Raw genomic sequence first — 15,615 nt, 5'->3', positions numbered from 1 at the left:
TCCATTAGGGAGCGATGTACATCGCCGGAGAATCCTGTGGATCACATTAAAGAGTGTCTATGAAGGACAACATTGATATCGACCTTTCTACATAAGCATAAAGTAGTAATCAGGCCTGCACGGACACTGCCCCCGATGTATCGAAGTACTGTCCATGATTTATCCTCTGGGGGGAAAAAAAGGCCCTAAGATCTACCACGACTGCCAGTAAGATCTCGCTTGCCACATACCACAGGGCATGTGTGTAGTAGCCTAGCGGACAGACTGCAGTGCTAGACTGGCGGAAGGAGACCTGTGCTTGCCAAAAGAATCAATTCCCTTAAATTCCCTATCCATAGGCGTAGTTAGAAATGAGTTTGGGTTGACTCTTCTTGTGATGGCCACTATAAGACTTTATGGGGTAGTGGTTTCTATGAAGCATAGCTGGAACCGTAGTGCCTCACCTGTCTTTCAAACTGCCACAACAAATTAAGCACACTCTTCCGTTGGTGGCCCAAGTGGTGAGTGAAGCTCTGTCTCTAGAGAGTTACTGAGTCCACTAACGTCCTGCAAATTAACGTATAAGGGATTGGTATAATGTAGGAGGAGTAAACCCCCCCCCCCCCCAATAGTCAACAGCACCTTGGGGTACCCCCTGCTCTTGCATAGGATCAGAGTCCGAACCAAAAATATAATGGAGCCGCTGTTGGTAGTTGAAACATAACAGAGGCACAGGGTTAGAGTTAGACTGAATAATGATGGATTTCACTTTTGTCATATCGTACCATGAGGTTAGTCCGGTTTGAGCAGAATTTGGGGTCCAGTACTGGTGTCGGCACCAGATTATCCTCAGCTCTGGTGTTGTCTTTGTGGCACGAACCAGTGTGGATCATGGGGCTGCAGTGGAAGTCTGTACCGAGTCAGTACAGGCTTGATAACGGGTCTCAAGACGGCATCAGAAACCAAAGTGGGGGCCCCTGCGGTCCATGGAGACCAAAGCAGAGCCAGAGGGGGATGGAACGACACTGAAATTTGTAGTATGGCTTATTTGAAGACATCTATTTTATGATGGAATTCAGGAGACATTGGTATGAACTGAAGAATCGGTTCCATGGTAGGAATCCTTGAAGGAGGAAGACTGACATTTTGACACCTTCTTCGAATCAATGTGGCAGAATGGGTCTGAGCCGTACTTTATTACGTTTGGACTTACCACAGGACTTTCAGCAAGAAGTTGAAACGTATTGAGTGGCCTTGGGATGGAGTCATTGCTGGCGACTGAGTTTGAGCAGTACCTGCTTCCTGCAGTAGTGGGATGTCGTTCTCTAACACACTGATCGGAAAAGTTTGGAGTTGCCTGAAAACTAACAGTCTGGAAGGGAGCTCTGGATCTGTGTCGGAAGGCGAGGAAAGAAAGCAACTTATGTCAGTGAGCAGGGGGGGAGCTAATATGCAGCTGCGCTTTGTCATTTCTGGAGCAGTAAGGAGGTACACATTAAGACAGCTCTGAAAACTTTCTGGATCCAGTCTGTCGACTGCTGGATTTTTAAAGGTAGGAATATGCAGTTAGAAGTATCCATTAATTAAGCACTTACTAAAGATGGCTCTGGATCCATGATAGGTATATGATCCAGTATGGACATCTTGAATTAAGCCCTTTCCTCTTCTTAGGCTAAGCTAAATGTTTCGTAATTGGCCACGGTATGGACCATATTAATATAACCATGATTTTAAACGTATGGGATATTTTGTGCACATTTATCAGCTGAATAAAGATATACCTTTACAAACTACATAAATTAATGTCGCCTCCTGAATTCAACAAAGAAAACTTTTTCATATATCAATTTCCAGTTTTCACCAGGATCATCCATAAACACCGAACTATGGGTGAAAGATCCTTGTGCTAGAGGTGTGCTATCACTCACCTTATTCTGCATTCTCGGGGATTTTGTTGAAGCTATCCTGGGAGACTTCCGAAGGGGCGAATTTTTACGTGAGCTTTGCTGAGCCCTTCCACTGGCAACATTAGTGGAGGTGGCTTTAGAACTATTGTTGCCTCCACGGGGAGAGTTCTTGGATGTGGGAGTCTTTTTTCCAAGTCCTCGGCGTAGAAGTGAGTCCCCGATTCTCCTGGGTGTATTTAAAATGCTGAACGCCATTGACTCTCGCCTGTTTGCTTGCTACAGAGAAAAGAGTAAAAAATAAACATTTACTTTGGCTTTTGTGAGAGTTTTGTAACATTGCCTAAAGGATCTTTCTATGTCCTCACTAAACATAACAGGAATGCAGGGACAATAAGAGTTCAGAGTGCAAAGGTAGCAGAACCAAATGTTTTGCATTGGTACAATAGATGTAAGCTCTTACTAGGGATACTGTGTACAGCTTGTGGGACTCCTATTTAAAAGAACATGGAATGACTGAAGAAAGTTTAGTCATAGGACACAAATATTAATTTGTTTAAATTAGAAGACCTAGGAGTAGTGGCACAATAATCTTAACATTTATAGATCCGATGAAGAAACAAGTTACTTACCTGTAAATAAAGTTCTCCAATATTGGAAACTTTCATAGATTCACATGCTTGAATCATTCCCTGTCGTCATGATGTTGGTCCCCGGTACTTAAAATAGTAATAATAGACTTAGAAGTAATAGTACACTGATGGGTATAGACTAGAAAGGCTTAGGCCTCTTAGTTTATTAACCTTTCAAGGTCATTATTTAAGAAGAACCAAAGTTTTGCTCTAACCAAGCAGCATCAGTCACCCTCTAGAACCCACAGAGAGAAAGTCAGTGTAGGATCTGCTTCTTATAGTTACCCCCAACTTTTGCTGATGTTTCACTGTTTTCGACTTAGACTGGCTGGGATCCTGCTATCCAGGATCCCAGCCTAGCTGCTTTCTCCTTTAAATTGATTGCATGTACTTTAGGTACACTCCAGATTGGATTCTGGGGTACCCTTATAAGTCCCTAGTGTATGGTATACTATGTACCCAGGGCATAGGTACCCTAGAGTCCTCTCAGGGGCTGCAGCATGTATTATGCCACCCCTGGGAGACCATTCAAAATTACACCACAGGTCTGCTACAGCAGCCTGTGTAAGGTGGTGCATGCACTCCTTACTTAGATATAGGTTAACTATATCTACTCCATATCACTGCACATATAAACCTATCAGTCACCCCTATGGCAGGCTTCATCAATCCTGAAGGCAGGGGCCGGGTTTTATGTGAGAGGGTGCATCTGCATGAGCAGAGCCTCTCTCCAGCCTTCGGAACCTATATTCCGGGGTTGTTTGTGATGCAGCCATCCATATATACTTAAGTGCATTATAACCTCGCGGTAAATGCAAACTTTAAAACAGCTGCATGGAAACATGTCGTGTTTGGTGTCAAACACCTTGGAATCATACCTCCACACCAGTAACTGGGATGGGAGGTATGATTCCACCCTCCTAGAGGGATAAATATGACAACACCGGTACCAGCTTTCTTGACCCTGGTATCACAAAATGGATGCTGCCAGCCACAGACACGAGTCTGCCCTCCTGCTGCTGGATGAAACTCAGGCAGGGGAAGGCTGGACAATAGGTATCCTGTCACAGGAAGGTGTGACTGTGAGAAGTTGGCCTGATATGTAGTGCTCACTATTCTAGTGATCACTGTGTATCATTCCAAACGACCCTTATTGATGATTGGTTGTAAGTCAACCTTATAGACCAGCTATCCTAGTAGCGTGGATACGAGCAGTCTTAGGCTAAACTCTAGAGGGCGTGTTAAGCCAGCTGTTTACCATCACATATACCCCTTGAACACCAAGTGAAAGGACACCACACAAGTTGTTATGAAAATAAAAGGATATTTATTTATAACAAGACTACCCTGGCTCTTTATGAGTCAGGGAGCTAAGCACACTACAAAACTCTTAGGAAAATACTTCAATTGCACAATTTACACAAATGCCCGAGGGGCACGAGAAACCATCTACACTTACAGTGAAATGCGAATGGATAGAGTCTGGAGGTACTGATTCCGGAGTGTTCCGATCAGTGGGACTAAACGAAAAAGGAACTGGACACTTGTAGAGCGAACCTGCGATGGGGCACCGAAATGCTCGAGTTACCTAGCCCAGAGGCTGCGGCTGCGTGAAGTTCGGCAAGATGTCGGGAGTCCTCGTTGTAGTCTCAGGAGCCTGAAAGAAGAGTTGCTGGCAGGCGACCAGTGTCGATGTTCAGCGAGATCCAAGCCTGGATCGGTGATGAAGGAAACCTGAAAGCAGAGGGGACTCAGTTCTCAACCGCTAGCCAGCGATCGTGTGGGTACCAGGAGGGTACCGGCTGAAGTCACCTCGACCAGGTGAGTGGATGACGTCGGACTCGGCTGTTCCTCGGACCAGGAGGCGCGGCGGCGACCAGGATGGAGGGCGAGCGGTCCCACGAAGGTGTCTGCTGTCGATGATGCTGGGCCCAGGAAGGGGCAGCGGATCTTGGCAGTGGCAACCCAAGCGGGGGAGTCAAGATGGCGTCTGGAGTGGACCAGGAGGGTCCGTGGTACTCCTCTGTTGAAGGGGAGCAAGAGCCAGTCTGGAGCAACCAGACTAGTGATGAAGTAATCTTGGTGCGTCGTGAAGAGGGCCACAAGCCGGTCGGCAAGTGGTCCGACAACGCGGTAAACAGCAGGGAGCGGAAGGGCCCCCACGCAGATCTCGTAGATGCTGGGGAGGCAGACTTCGGTGCTGGAGCTGCTCAGGGTTAGGGCTTCTCAAACCCTAGGTGCACTCACTCGAGGGTCCCTCGGTGGGCGTGCTAGATAAGCGTCGTGCAGGTTCTGAAGATAGCCGGTCCCGCAGGTCTCGTCACACCTACGACTCTCAGCTGGGCTGATGATGTAGGTAAAAGGTCAGAGATGGCAGGGAACTCGGGTCTCGTCGAGCTGGGCAGTCTTGATCCGTAGGAGAGACGTACAGCAAACCGCAAGCGCTTAGGTGGTGCCTGCTGGTGCAGGGTGGCTACTCCTTAGCCACAAGGGAGAGTCTTCAGAAATAGTCAAGAGTTCCTTTCGTGGAAAGTAGTTCGTGAATCGGAGTTATCCGATTATCTGATTATCCCATTTGGGAAGGGGACTCGCTCCTACCTTTATTCTAAGAAAAGGGGATGGCCCGTGACTAGGTTCTACCTATGGGTGGAGCCAGGAGGGGGGTGGTGACACCCCTATCCTTTGTCCGGCTTCGCCCCGGCTCAGGGGCAGGGTTGCCCCCGAAACTGGTTTGAGCCGGGCTATGCACAGTGAGCACCGGGGTGCCACTGGCAATCACCTTCCTTTCAGCCCTGCCTACCTGGGATACACAAACCCTGTCTGGGATGGTGCTAACACCGCCCTCGACAGGAAACCCTTTGTCCAAGCTCCCCTCGCTGGAAGGTCTCCCAGCAGCAGGAGGTCAGACTTGTGTCTGGTGGCAGCATCCATTTTGTGATGCTGAGGCTTGAGTCAACTTTAACCGGGGTTCAAGGTTACTTCCATGTCGTGCCCCTCTAAAAGGGGGGAATGCTAACCCCGTCGCCAGAACTGGTGAGGGGTTCGTATTCCAATTCGTATGACACCTTACTCGACATGTGTAAGTGATGCGATGCCAAAGTTAGCAAATAACCGCAAGGATTATAATGCATTAAAAGTAGTTGGCCCGCGTCACCATGTAACGGCTATTAGGACTTGGTTCCGCCAGCCGTCGACGGGCTCAGCTCGCGCCAGAGCACCATCCCACATGATTCCCTGCACTCTGCCTTCAGGATTGATAAGGCCTGCCATAGGAGTGACTGATAGGAATCCATGTGTCCATCTTAGGGTTAGGTGTAGGAATACTACACCTATAGCAACGGGTGATTACACCACGTTGCCCCAGCTGTCGTGCAGCCAGTTGTGTCAGATTTGGGCGGCCATCCAGGGGTGGCATAATACATGCTGCAGCCCCTGGTAGGCCCTGGGTACACCGATGCCCTGGATACCTGTGGTATGCTGAGACAGGGACTGACAAGGCGGCCCAGTTCCAATTAGTGGATGCACCTAATGTACATGTGCGTCAATTTTAGGGAGAGAACAGCAGATAGGCTGGGGTCCTGGATAGCAGGATCCCAGCCAGACTAGTCAAAAACCACTCAAATACCAGGCAAAAAGTTGGGGGCAACCATTAGTCAGATTCCACTCTCCTACAGTGACCACCTCCCAGACAGGCTTTAGTGTATTGGGGCTGGGTGGCTGCACTCAGAGTGCTTTGATCTCTGCACTGGGGGCACATTTGGTGTCCCTGTGCATAGTCCAACTAAAACCGGTTGCAGGAGCCATTTTCTCCTGCTCTGGCGCAAAACTGCACAAAGGACATGGGTGTAGCCACCCCTCTGTCTTGACCCTCCCATAGGTGGGTCCCCAGAGTTTATCCCACCCCTTCCTTGGGTATGAAGTAGGAACCCCTGACTACAGGACTTTAGATTTACCGGGACTAAACTCTGCTACAAAAATCAAGTACTTCGATTATCTGCATGACGCTGGATGACTGAAGAATCTCCCTTGGAGTAAAGGAGTTACTCCCCTGCAAGGCAGGAACCTTAAACACATCTGACCGGTTTGCATCTCTCAAGCTCCTGAGGCCTCCTAAGATTTCTGCAACACAGGAGGTGGGTTCCCAAGTGTCCCCGAGGTCGACTAGTGCTCTCAGCAATCCTGAGACCCACAGCCCTCGTGGGGACCGTGCAACCCATACCCCTGTGCACCGTGTCCATTTGCAGCAGCATATGCTTTTCGGCAATCCCGGAGGCTGTGCTTTGGACTACTTGTAGTCCTGACCCCGAGCAGTATTTCCACTGAAGATTTCCAGCCTACACTCCACGAGTGTTCCGTGGGCTGGTATTTTTTGATTCAGCTCGAAGTCCCTTTGCGATCCCTGATCCGTCGACCTGTGGGTCCCTGAGAAGGTAACTGACTTTCTGTGGGCTTTCCTGGTTGCTCCAGATGTGCCACGACTCTCCGTAGCTTGGAGAGTCCCCAGGACCTTGCTGGTCCTCACCGAAGCATCTTTCCTCTGCTCGCATGGGTTGCAGTTGCCAAGGCTTGTTGGTGTACAATCCAGACACTCCTCCCTCTCCAGCACTCTACATCCTTCGCGGGACAGCTCACCTCCGGACTTTGGTCGTTGTCGACGTCTCCTGGTCCCCGTGGCTGCAGAGTCAAGCTTCACCTCTTCTCACCTGAAACACCAGACATCAGTGGGCCTTCGTCTATCGTGTCCCTGGTCACTGTGAAGTGACCCAGACTCTGACCCCTTTGCTTTCAGGTTCTTCTCAGCTCCGATCCAGGCTAGGATCACACCCAACACTTCTAGTCTTCCCGGCAGCAGCACTTCTTCGCATCACGCCATTGAAATCAACAAGCGTTTCCGACACAACTGGACCCCTATGCACCCGGTTCTAGTGGGATAGGTAACACGGGTACCTCGGTACTATCAAGGGTGCTGGCCTTAGAACCTTCTATGTTCCAAAGGGTGTGCTTGAAGTCCTCTCCTAAGTATCCTTAAACTTTAAAATTCCAATCACGACTTTCCTGTAGAGTTGTACGGAGCTCACGTCTGTGTTCTCACACTGCACCAGTCCTCCGTGGGTCCCCTGTGTCACTACCTTGGTTGGTTCCTTGGGGTTCCAGCGATTCTACGTGCTCTAGGCACTGTGTCTAGTCAAGTCATGGTTGTTATACAGCTTTCTTAGTTTATGGTTTGGTCTCCCCCTGGAGCCCACTGTGTATGTGCTATTTACTGTTCTAGTGCTTTAATATTGTGTGCTGTGTTCTCTAATCTCATAAAGAGGTTAGTAGAGTGTTTTTAGTAATAAATACATATATTTTATATATACCTTGTGTGGTTCTCCTTTCATTTGGTCATTCAGGAGGTTATAATCTGGTAAACCAAGCTGCTTTACATTCCTTCGAGATTTAGCCTGAAGGCTGCTCTCCATAGCTACCACTAGGATAGCTTTCAATAAAGGTAGTCTTTAACCTAATCATCAATAAGGGTCATTTGGACTGGTGAAAGGTGCCCACTATAACTAGTGGACAGCATATACCAGGCCAACTACTCAAAGTCAGCACCTCAGATTTTCGAGCACAAGTGCTAACATAATTATGACCATAGAAACGAAGTGAGACTTACCCGGGGAGGAGGGTGGGTAGCATGTGAATCTATGAAAGCTTCCAATACTGGAGAACTATAGTTACAGGTAAGACTACTTCTTACCCCAGTATTGGAACTTTTATAGATTCACATGCTTGAATCAGAATAGCAAGCAGTTGGTAGCATATTTACCATAGTCTTTAAAGCTTAACCAGAATATGTATTTGTAAGACCTGCAAGCAGTCCTCCAATAATATAAAGCGTTAGTCATAACAGTAACATTTCATAAAACTTCCTTTAGACTGCAACATAGTAAACGGTTAAACATGTGGAAATGTGATACAGAAGAGGTAGGAGGGTAGACATGGGTGGCTTACAGTAGTGGAACATATGTCGAAGTACTGCTTGACCACCTGCTGTGTCATTTGGATTGCGGAGTCCAGGCAGTAGTGCCGGGTAAATATGTGTCTACTCTTCCACTGTAGTGGAGACCGAGTTCCATGTACACACATTGCTATGTTAGCATAAGCGCCTTAGATGCAAAACGCCATCTTGCCACTTTTGCACGAGACACTGCAGAAAGCTGTTATTACAAGAAAAACTGCTTGCTTGCTTTTTCTTCACATGAGAACGATCTGTTCACATCCCTAGACGTGCACCGCGACCTTATGTGTGCAGAAGTCGTCATGGTCAAATAACAATGTATGCTTTTGAATTCATGTTGATCGGCCCACGCTCTAGCCATAACACGCACAGCTGCAAATATCTGAAACTCTGGTGCCTTTAATATTGCATTTTGCATGCATGATACACACACTTGGAGAAAACCATTTCCAGACACAGAGCAGAGCTGATCCTGTGATGAGATTCACCTAAGCTGATGATACGGAGAACTAATGAGACACTGATGCTAGTCGGATAGGGGTTCTGGGTACTGATGTGAGTTTTTGGTACACCGCAATTCACTGAGGTCCTGGTTTCCTGCGCATAGTTCTGTGCATGAGCAGAACCCCTGCAACACCATGTTGCTGCCTGGCAAATTACAGTAAGCAACAATCGCGCAAATAAAGCTGCAGACGTCCACCCCGCCTTCGTGGAATGGGCTTGGACTCTTGCAGATAGCGGTCGTCCTGCTTTGTGATAACATTTTATGGCACTTGCAATCCATCTAGATATACTCTGTTTGGAGAGTGGGAAACCTTTTCTTGGCGCATTGCATGCGACAAATAATTGAGATGTCTTGCTGAAAGGTTTTGCGCTATGTAGATAAAATATAAGGCAATGCCTGACATCCAATGAATGCAGAGCCCCCTCTGCTGAGGTCGTTGGACTCGGGAAGAAATTCTTTAGTACCACCGGTTCGTTGAGGTGGAAATCGGCGGGAAGCTTGGGAACGAATTTCAGATTTGTGCGTAGCAGAACTCCGTCCGTTTTGAAATGCAAGAAAGGTTGCTCTATTACTAAGGCCTGATTTTCACTGACCCTTCTGGCAGATGTCAAGTCAAGAAGTAAAGCCAATTTCCATGACAAGGAATTTATATCCACTGTGAGAATTGGTTCGAAAGCGGGTTTGATTAATTGTGAGAGGACAGTGTTCAACTGCCAAGTTGGAGGTGGAGGCCTTACAGGAGGAAACATCTGAAAAAGTCCTTTGAGGAATTCTCTTATTACTGTAGAGGACCACACAAGTGGAGAGGAAGTTGATCTTTTATATTGGGAAATGACCGCTAAATGAACCTTTACTGAACTATGCACCAAGCCCGATTTTGCTAGCTGTAAGAGGTAAGGTAGGACTTGCTCTGGAGTGGGTGTATCCCTTCTTGATGACACCAGATGCAGACAGGCTTCCATTTGAGGCGGTATGTCTTGTTGGTACTCTCCGCCCGCGCCTTGGCTAGCACATCTCAACACTCACTAGAAAGGTTCAGGTATTGGAACTCATTGTATTCAGGAGCCATGCAGACAAATGCAGGTTCTTGAGATACGGGTGTAAAATCTGGCCCTGGTTTATGGTCAGAAGATTGGGAAATACTGGAAGGTCTGTGTACTAGTGCTGACGCACAAGTTACTTCCTTATGTAACGATATATCTGTAAGAGACATTAGTTAGTGATAGATTCCTTACCTTAGAACATCCCCAGGCATGAGACTGGATACGGATAGTTTTTGTCAGCAGTACCCCTGAGCGTCGGTAGGTGTCGTCGTGCGGCTCCGCCGAGTTCGCTGGCATCATATGCGCTGAGATGACTTCATCTGAGCAACTTAGACGTGTCCACGCGCGCAGATGTCAGTTCTGTACACGACTTTCCGCGCCAGGAACGCAGAGCCATGCCAGAGACCAACTACTAGTGCAATAGAACTAGGGCCCTAAAAGGGATGACCTGAACCCTAGAGAACAGTTCGCAGAATGGGGAGGATGGGCGGGCGGTAAGGAATCCATCACTAACTAATGTCTCTTACAGATTGTAGGAAAGTGGCTCTGTATGTACTGTTACCAAATAGGTACAATGTGTACAGAGTCCCCAGAGGTTTGGCAGAGGCTAAAGTTAGATATAACCTTACTCTCTAAAGTGGTAGCTTGGTCGAGCAGTAAGGCAGGATCAGAGGACAGTGTAAAGCATTTGTTGCACACAGTCAGCAAATGGTCTCACACACTCATGCCACAAATTTGTTCCACCGGCAGGCGTATACCGTCTTTGTGGAGGGACGCCTGGCTGCCAGAATGATATCACAGACTTCAGGAGGCAAGTCAAATGGCATCAACTGCCGCCGCTCAATCTCCACGCATGGAGGTGGAGGCTGGACAGGTTCGGGAGTAGGACCGTCCCCTGCTGCTGCGACAGAAGATCCTCCCGAAGGGGCAGACGTATCGGAGGATCGGTCAACATACTGAGTAGCTCGGGATACCAGTACCTTCGTGCCCAATCCGGAGCCACCAAGATGACTTGGGCCCGTTCGTGCCTGATCTTCTTCAGCACTCTGGGCAGAAGTGGTATAGGCGGAAAGGCGTACAAAAGACCGCAACTCCACTCGTGACGAAAAGCGTCGCCGAGCGAGTGCCGCCTTGGAAATTCCAACGTGCAGAACTGCTGACATTGCGCCTTCTCTTCGGTGGCGAATAGATCTAACCAAGGCTCTCCCCACTGCTGAAAGAGACCTTGCGCCATTTCGGAGTTCAGACGCCATTCGTGATCCATCATGCACCGGCGGCTGAGTTCGTCTGCTCTGGCGTTCAGAGTGCCTGCCAGATGTTGAACCACCAGGGTGACGCCCTGGTGTTCCAGCCATGTCCAGAGGCGCAGAGCCTCCTGACAAAGGGTCCACGACCCCACCCCGCCCTGTTTGTTGCACTACAACATGGCGGTGGTGTTGTCCGTGAACACCTGCACGACACTTCCCCTGACAGAGGGAAGGAAGGCTTTCAGTGCAAGTCGGATCGCTCTCAACTCCAACAGGTTGATGTGGAGACGAGACTCTGCCGGAGACCAGAGGCCTCTGATCTCCGCCTCTCCCATATGGCCACCCCATCCCAGGAGGGACGCATCCGTCACTACGACATGCTCCGGTTGGGGAAGGGAGAGGCTCTTGCCCTTGACCCAATCGCGGTCCGTGAGCCACCACTGCAACTGCTGTGCAGTGCCCTCCGAGATCAAGACATGGTCGGACAGGTTGCCGTGATGCTGGGCCCACTGAAACTTCAGGTCCCACTGCAGAGCCCGCATGCGCCGCCTGGCGTGATGCACTAGTAGGATGCAGGAGGCCATCAGCCCCAGAAGCCGCAACACTAGCCTGACCGAAACCCAGGATAGAGGCCGAAAGATGGGAATCAGGGCCTGAATATCCCGGACCCGCTGTTCCGGTGGATAGAATCGGAACTGCGCCAAATCGAGAACCGCTCCGATGAAGAGGAGCTTCTGAGAGGGACTCAGGTGTGACTTCGGCACGTTGATGGAAAATCCCAGCAAATGCAGGAGATCCGCCGTAGTCTGGAGGTGGGAGACGACTGTCTGGGGCGAGCCCGCCTTCAACAACCAGTCGTCGAGATAGGGGAAGACTGGAACCCCTGATCTGCGCAGATGAGCTGCGACCACCGCCATCACTTTCGTGAACACCCGAGGGGCACTGGTGAGGCCGAAGGGGAGCACGGTAAACTGAAAGTGCTCTTGGCCCACCGTGAACCGCAGGTAACGCCGGTGGGCCGGCAGGACGGGGATGTGGAAATATGCGTCCTGCAAGTCCAACGCTACCATCCAGTCTCCAGGGTCTAGGGCAGCTAGAACCTGAGCCAAAGTTAACATCTTGAACCTCTCCTTCCGGAGGAAGGCATTGACGTTCCGGAGGTCCAAGATAGGGCGTAGGCCCCCTTTGCCCTTCTTGGGAACCAGAAAGTAGTGGGAATAACAACCACGACCTACTTCTGGGCTCGGAACGCGCTCGACGGCCCCCTTGGCCAAGAGGGCCGAAACTTCCTCGTGGAGAAGATTCAAATGATCCCCCGAGATACGGTGGTGCTGCGGTGACATGGCTGGAGGGGTCGTCTCGAAGGGGAGGGAGTAGCCCCTTCGGACGATTTGCAGCACCCACCTGTCCGATGTGATGGACTGCCAGTGGAGCAGGTGATGGCGAACTCTGCCGCCCACTGGCGTGGAATGGGCCTGAAAGCTCGGACTAGGAAGGCTTTGAGGCGGATGCTGCCGGGGTGGATGTGGGCTGACTGCGTCGTCCTCCAGAACCGCCTCGGCGGAAACCACGTACGCGACCGCGCGCAGGTTGGGTCTGCAGCTGGTGGCTAGGCGTACGTGAGGAGGCACCCCTTCCTTGGCCACGAAAGGAGCGAAAGGCGGAAGTTTGCGACCGCGGGGCCGAGAGGCCCAAGGACTTGGCCGTAACCCGGGAGTCCTTAAAGCAATTCAGCGCACTGTCCGCTTTCTCGCCAAAAAGGCGAGTGCCATCAAAGGGCATGTCCATGAGAGTGCTCTGGACATCGCCCGAAAAGGACGTGGACCGCAGCCAGGCGTGACGTCTAAGCGCCACTGTGGTAGAAATCGCCCTACCCAGCGAGTCCGTAGTGTCAAGCCCACATCGGATAGCATGTCGCGCTGCATCCCTCCCATCGGCCAGAGCCTGGGTAAGTCGTGTCTGGACCTCCTCCGGACACAGGGGCAGCACGTCCTCCACCGTATCCCACAGAGAGTGGGAATAACGGTCCAAGAGACAGGCGGTGTTCAAAGACCGCAGGCCCAAACTAAGGGAGGAGAACAGCTTTTTGCCAAACTGTTCCAGTCTCTTGGAATCCCGGTCCGGCGGAGCAGTCGGGAAGGAGGATTGGGAGGTAGAGGCCTGGATAACCAGGCTCTCGGGGGTAGGGTGTTGGGACAGAAAACTGGGGTCGCCCGGAGCAGGGCGGTGGCGCCTGGCGACGTTCCTGTCCACAGGAGGAACTGTGGAGGGCTTGGACCAGGTGCCCTGCAGAACGTCAATGAGGGCCTCATTGAATTGCAGCAGAGGCTCAGTGGAGCTTGCTGCAGACTGAAGCACCTCAGTGAGGACGTTAGTCCTCACAGCCACGGCAGGTAGCTCGAGCCCAAGGGCTGCGGCCGCCTTGCGCAGCACCACAGAGAAAGCAGCACCCTCCTCCGAAGCCACAGTCGGAGGAGAGATGAATCCAGTGTCCGGAGAGGTATCCAGACCACTGGCCTCCCCCAGTTCATCTGCCCAGTCCTGTGACAGTTGAGCCTGAGCGGCCATAGGATCCTCGAATCCCTCCCATTCACCCCCATCATCCGATTCCTGGTATGCAGGAGGAAGGATCGGAGCCGGGCGATAGACAAAATGTGTCTCCAGCGGCGCCGAACGCGGCGTCCATCGGCGCCGGGCCCGGAGTGGGGCTGAACTGGGGCTCGACGCCGAGCGGAGTCGGCGTCGGAGGAGGTACCGGTGTCGACGCCGGCGGAGGAGGCGTGACGAGGTCGACCGGCGTTGGCGGGGACTCGGGAACGGGTCCCTCGGGCGCTTGCGGCATCGAGGCCGGAGCCGTCGACGGCGCCGGAGCCGTCGACGGAGCCGCCGGCAGGCAAGGTTGCCCAGTCGGGTCCGCGGGGCCCAAAGGCGCGCCAGCGGGCATCGACGGCAGAGCCAGGTTCCTCATGGCCGAGAGGAAGGCACTGACTTCCGCCGGCGTCGCGTCAGTCCCAGGGACCGGTGGGTATGGGGACTTGCGCGGCGCCTGCGGCTCCGCCGGAGCCGCGGGGGTGGAACCACCCTGACCCTCGGCCGAGTCGCGCGACCGGCGAGGGGAGTCCGAAGAGCGGGGTCGCCTCTTGGACTTCTTGGAGTGCTTCGACTTACCCGAAGACTTGGATCCCGACGACCGATGATGACGTCGGCTGCGGCTCCGCGACCGATCCTTGGACCTCCTCCTGGACCGGGATCGAGAGGGGCGCGGAGCAGAGTGGCGAATCTCGAGAAGCTTACGGGACCGCTCCCGTCTAGCCTTCGAGGTCAGGGCCTTGCAGTCCGAACACGACGCCTCATCGTGGTCGAGGCCCAAGCAGTAAAGGCACCGGCGGTGATGGTCCGTAACCGACATCAAGCGGCTACAGTCAGCACAGGCTTTAAAACCAGGCATCCTACCGGCACCGGAGTCGAGACAAGATCAAAAAGGATCGAAAAAGTTAGTCAAAAAGTGACTAAAGGGGTAGCTCTCCCAGATCTGCGCTTACTGGCGCGGAAAAAAGAAGAACTGACGTCAGCGCGCGAGGGTGGCGTCTAAGTACTCCGACGACGTCATTCCGGCGCACGACGCCAACGACGGACGCGGAGCCGCAGACGACGCCTAGCGACGCGCAAGGGGTATTGCTGACGAAAAATCTTCCGGATCCAGTCTGACGCCTGGGGATATTCTAAGGTGAGGAATCTAACTAACGTGTTTCTTTCAGATGTCTAAGATAGGACGCAGGCCTTTGTCCTTCATGGGCACCAGGAAGTAGTGGGAGTAGCAACCACGACCTACTTATGGCACAGGGATGCATTCTACAGCTCCCTTGGCCAAGAGAGCTGTAACTTCCTGGCAGGGAATGGCCAGATGACCCTCCAACATACGATGGAGTGTAGGTGGCATGGAGGGAGTGGTAGTCTCGAAGGACCGGGAGTAGCCCCTTTGGACTATCTGCAAAACCCACCTGTCCGACGTGATGTTGCGCCAGTGGGGGAGGTGATGGCGGATCCTGCTGCCCATTGGCAAGTGGTGGCCCTGAAAACTCGGACCAGGAAGGTTAGGAGGCTGCTGCCAGTCCACACTTGATGGCAAACTTTGTTGTGTCTCGACCCTCTGCGACAGTGCGGGTGAGCACGGCCCAGGCCTCCTCCAGGCACTATGGCAGCACTTGCGCAACTGTACCACAGTGTGTGTGTAACGGCCCAAGAGACATGCGGTGTACACCAACCACAGTCCTCAGCTGGCAGAAGATGGACCAGCTTCTTGG

At 51.7% G+C, this 15,615-nt stretch overlaps 1 protein-coding gene across 11 annotated transcripts in view; it reads right to left on the bottom strand.

Annotated features, from left to right (window-relative positions):
* NUMA1 (nuclear mitotic apparatus protein 1) overlaps nucleotides 1-15,615 on the bottom strand; it is a 734,824-nt gene that overhangs the window by 32,252 nt on the left and 686,957 nt on the right. For all 11 annotated transcript variants that reach the window (XM_085623424.1, XM_085623417.1, XM_085623420.1 and 8 more), the window contains one exon: nucleotides 1,908-2,162. In XM_085623424.1, the coding sequence (XP_085479550.1) occupies nucleotides 1,908-2,162 (255 nt within the window). The remainder of the gene's footprint in view (nucleotides 1-1,907; nucleotides 2,163-15,615) is intronic.

Source organism: Triturus cristatus, chromosome 8 (genome assembly GCF_964204655.1).
Source record: "Triturus cristatus chromosome 8, aTriCri1.1, whole genome shotgun sequence".
NCBI classification, from domain to species: Eukaryota; Metazoa; Chordata; class Amphibia; order Caudata; family Salamandridae; genus Triturus; species Triturus cristatus.
This window is presented reverse-complemented; position numbering and strand designations above follow the sequence as displayed.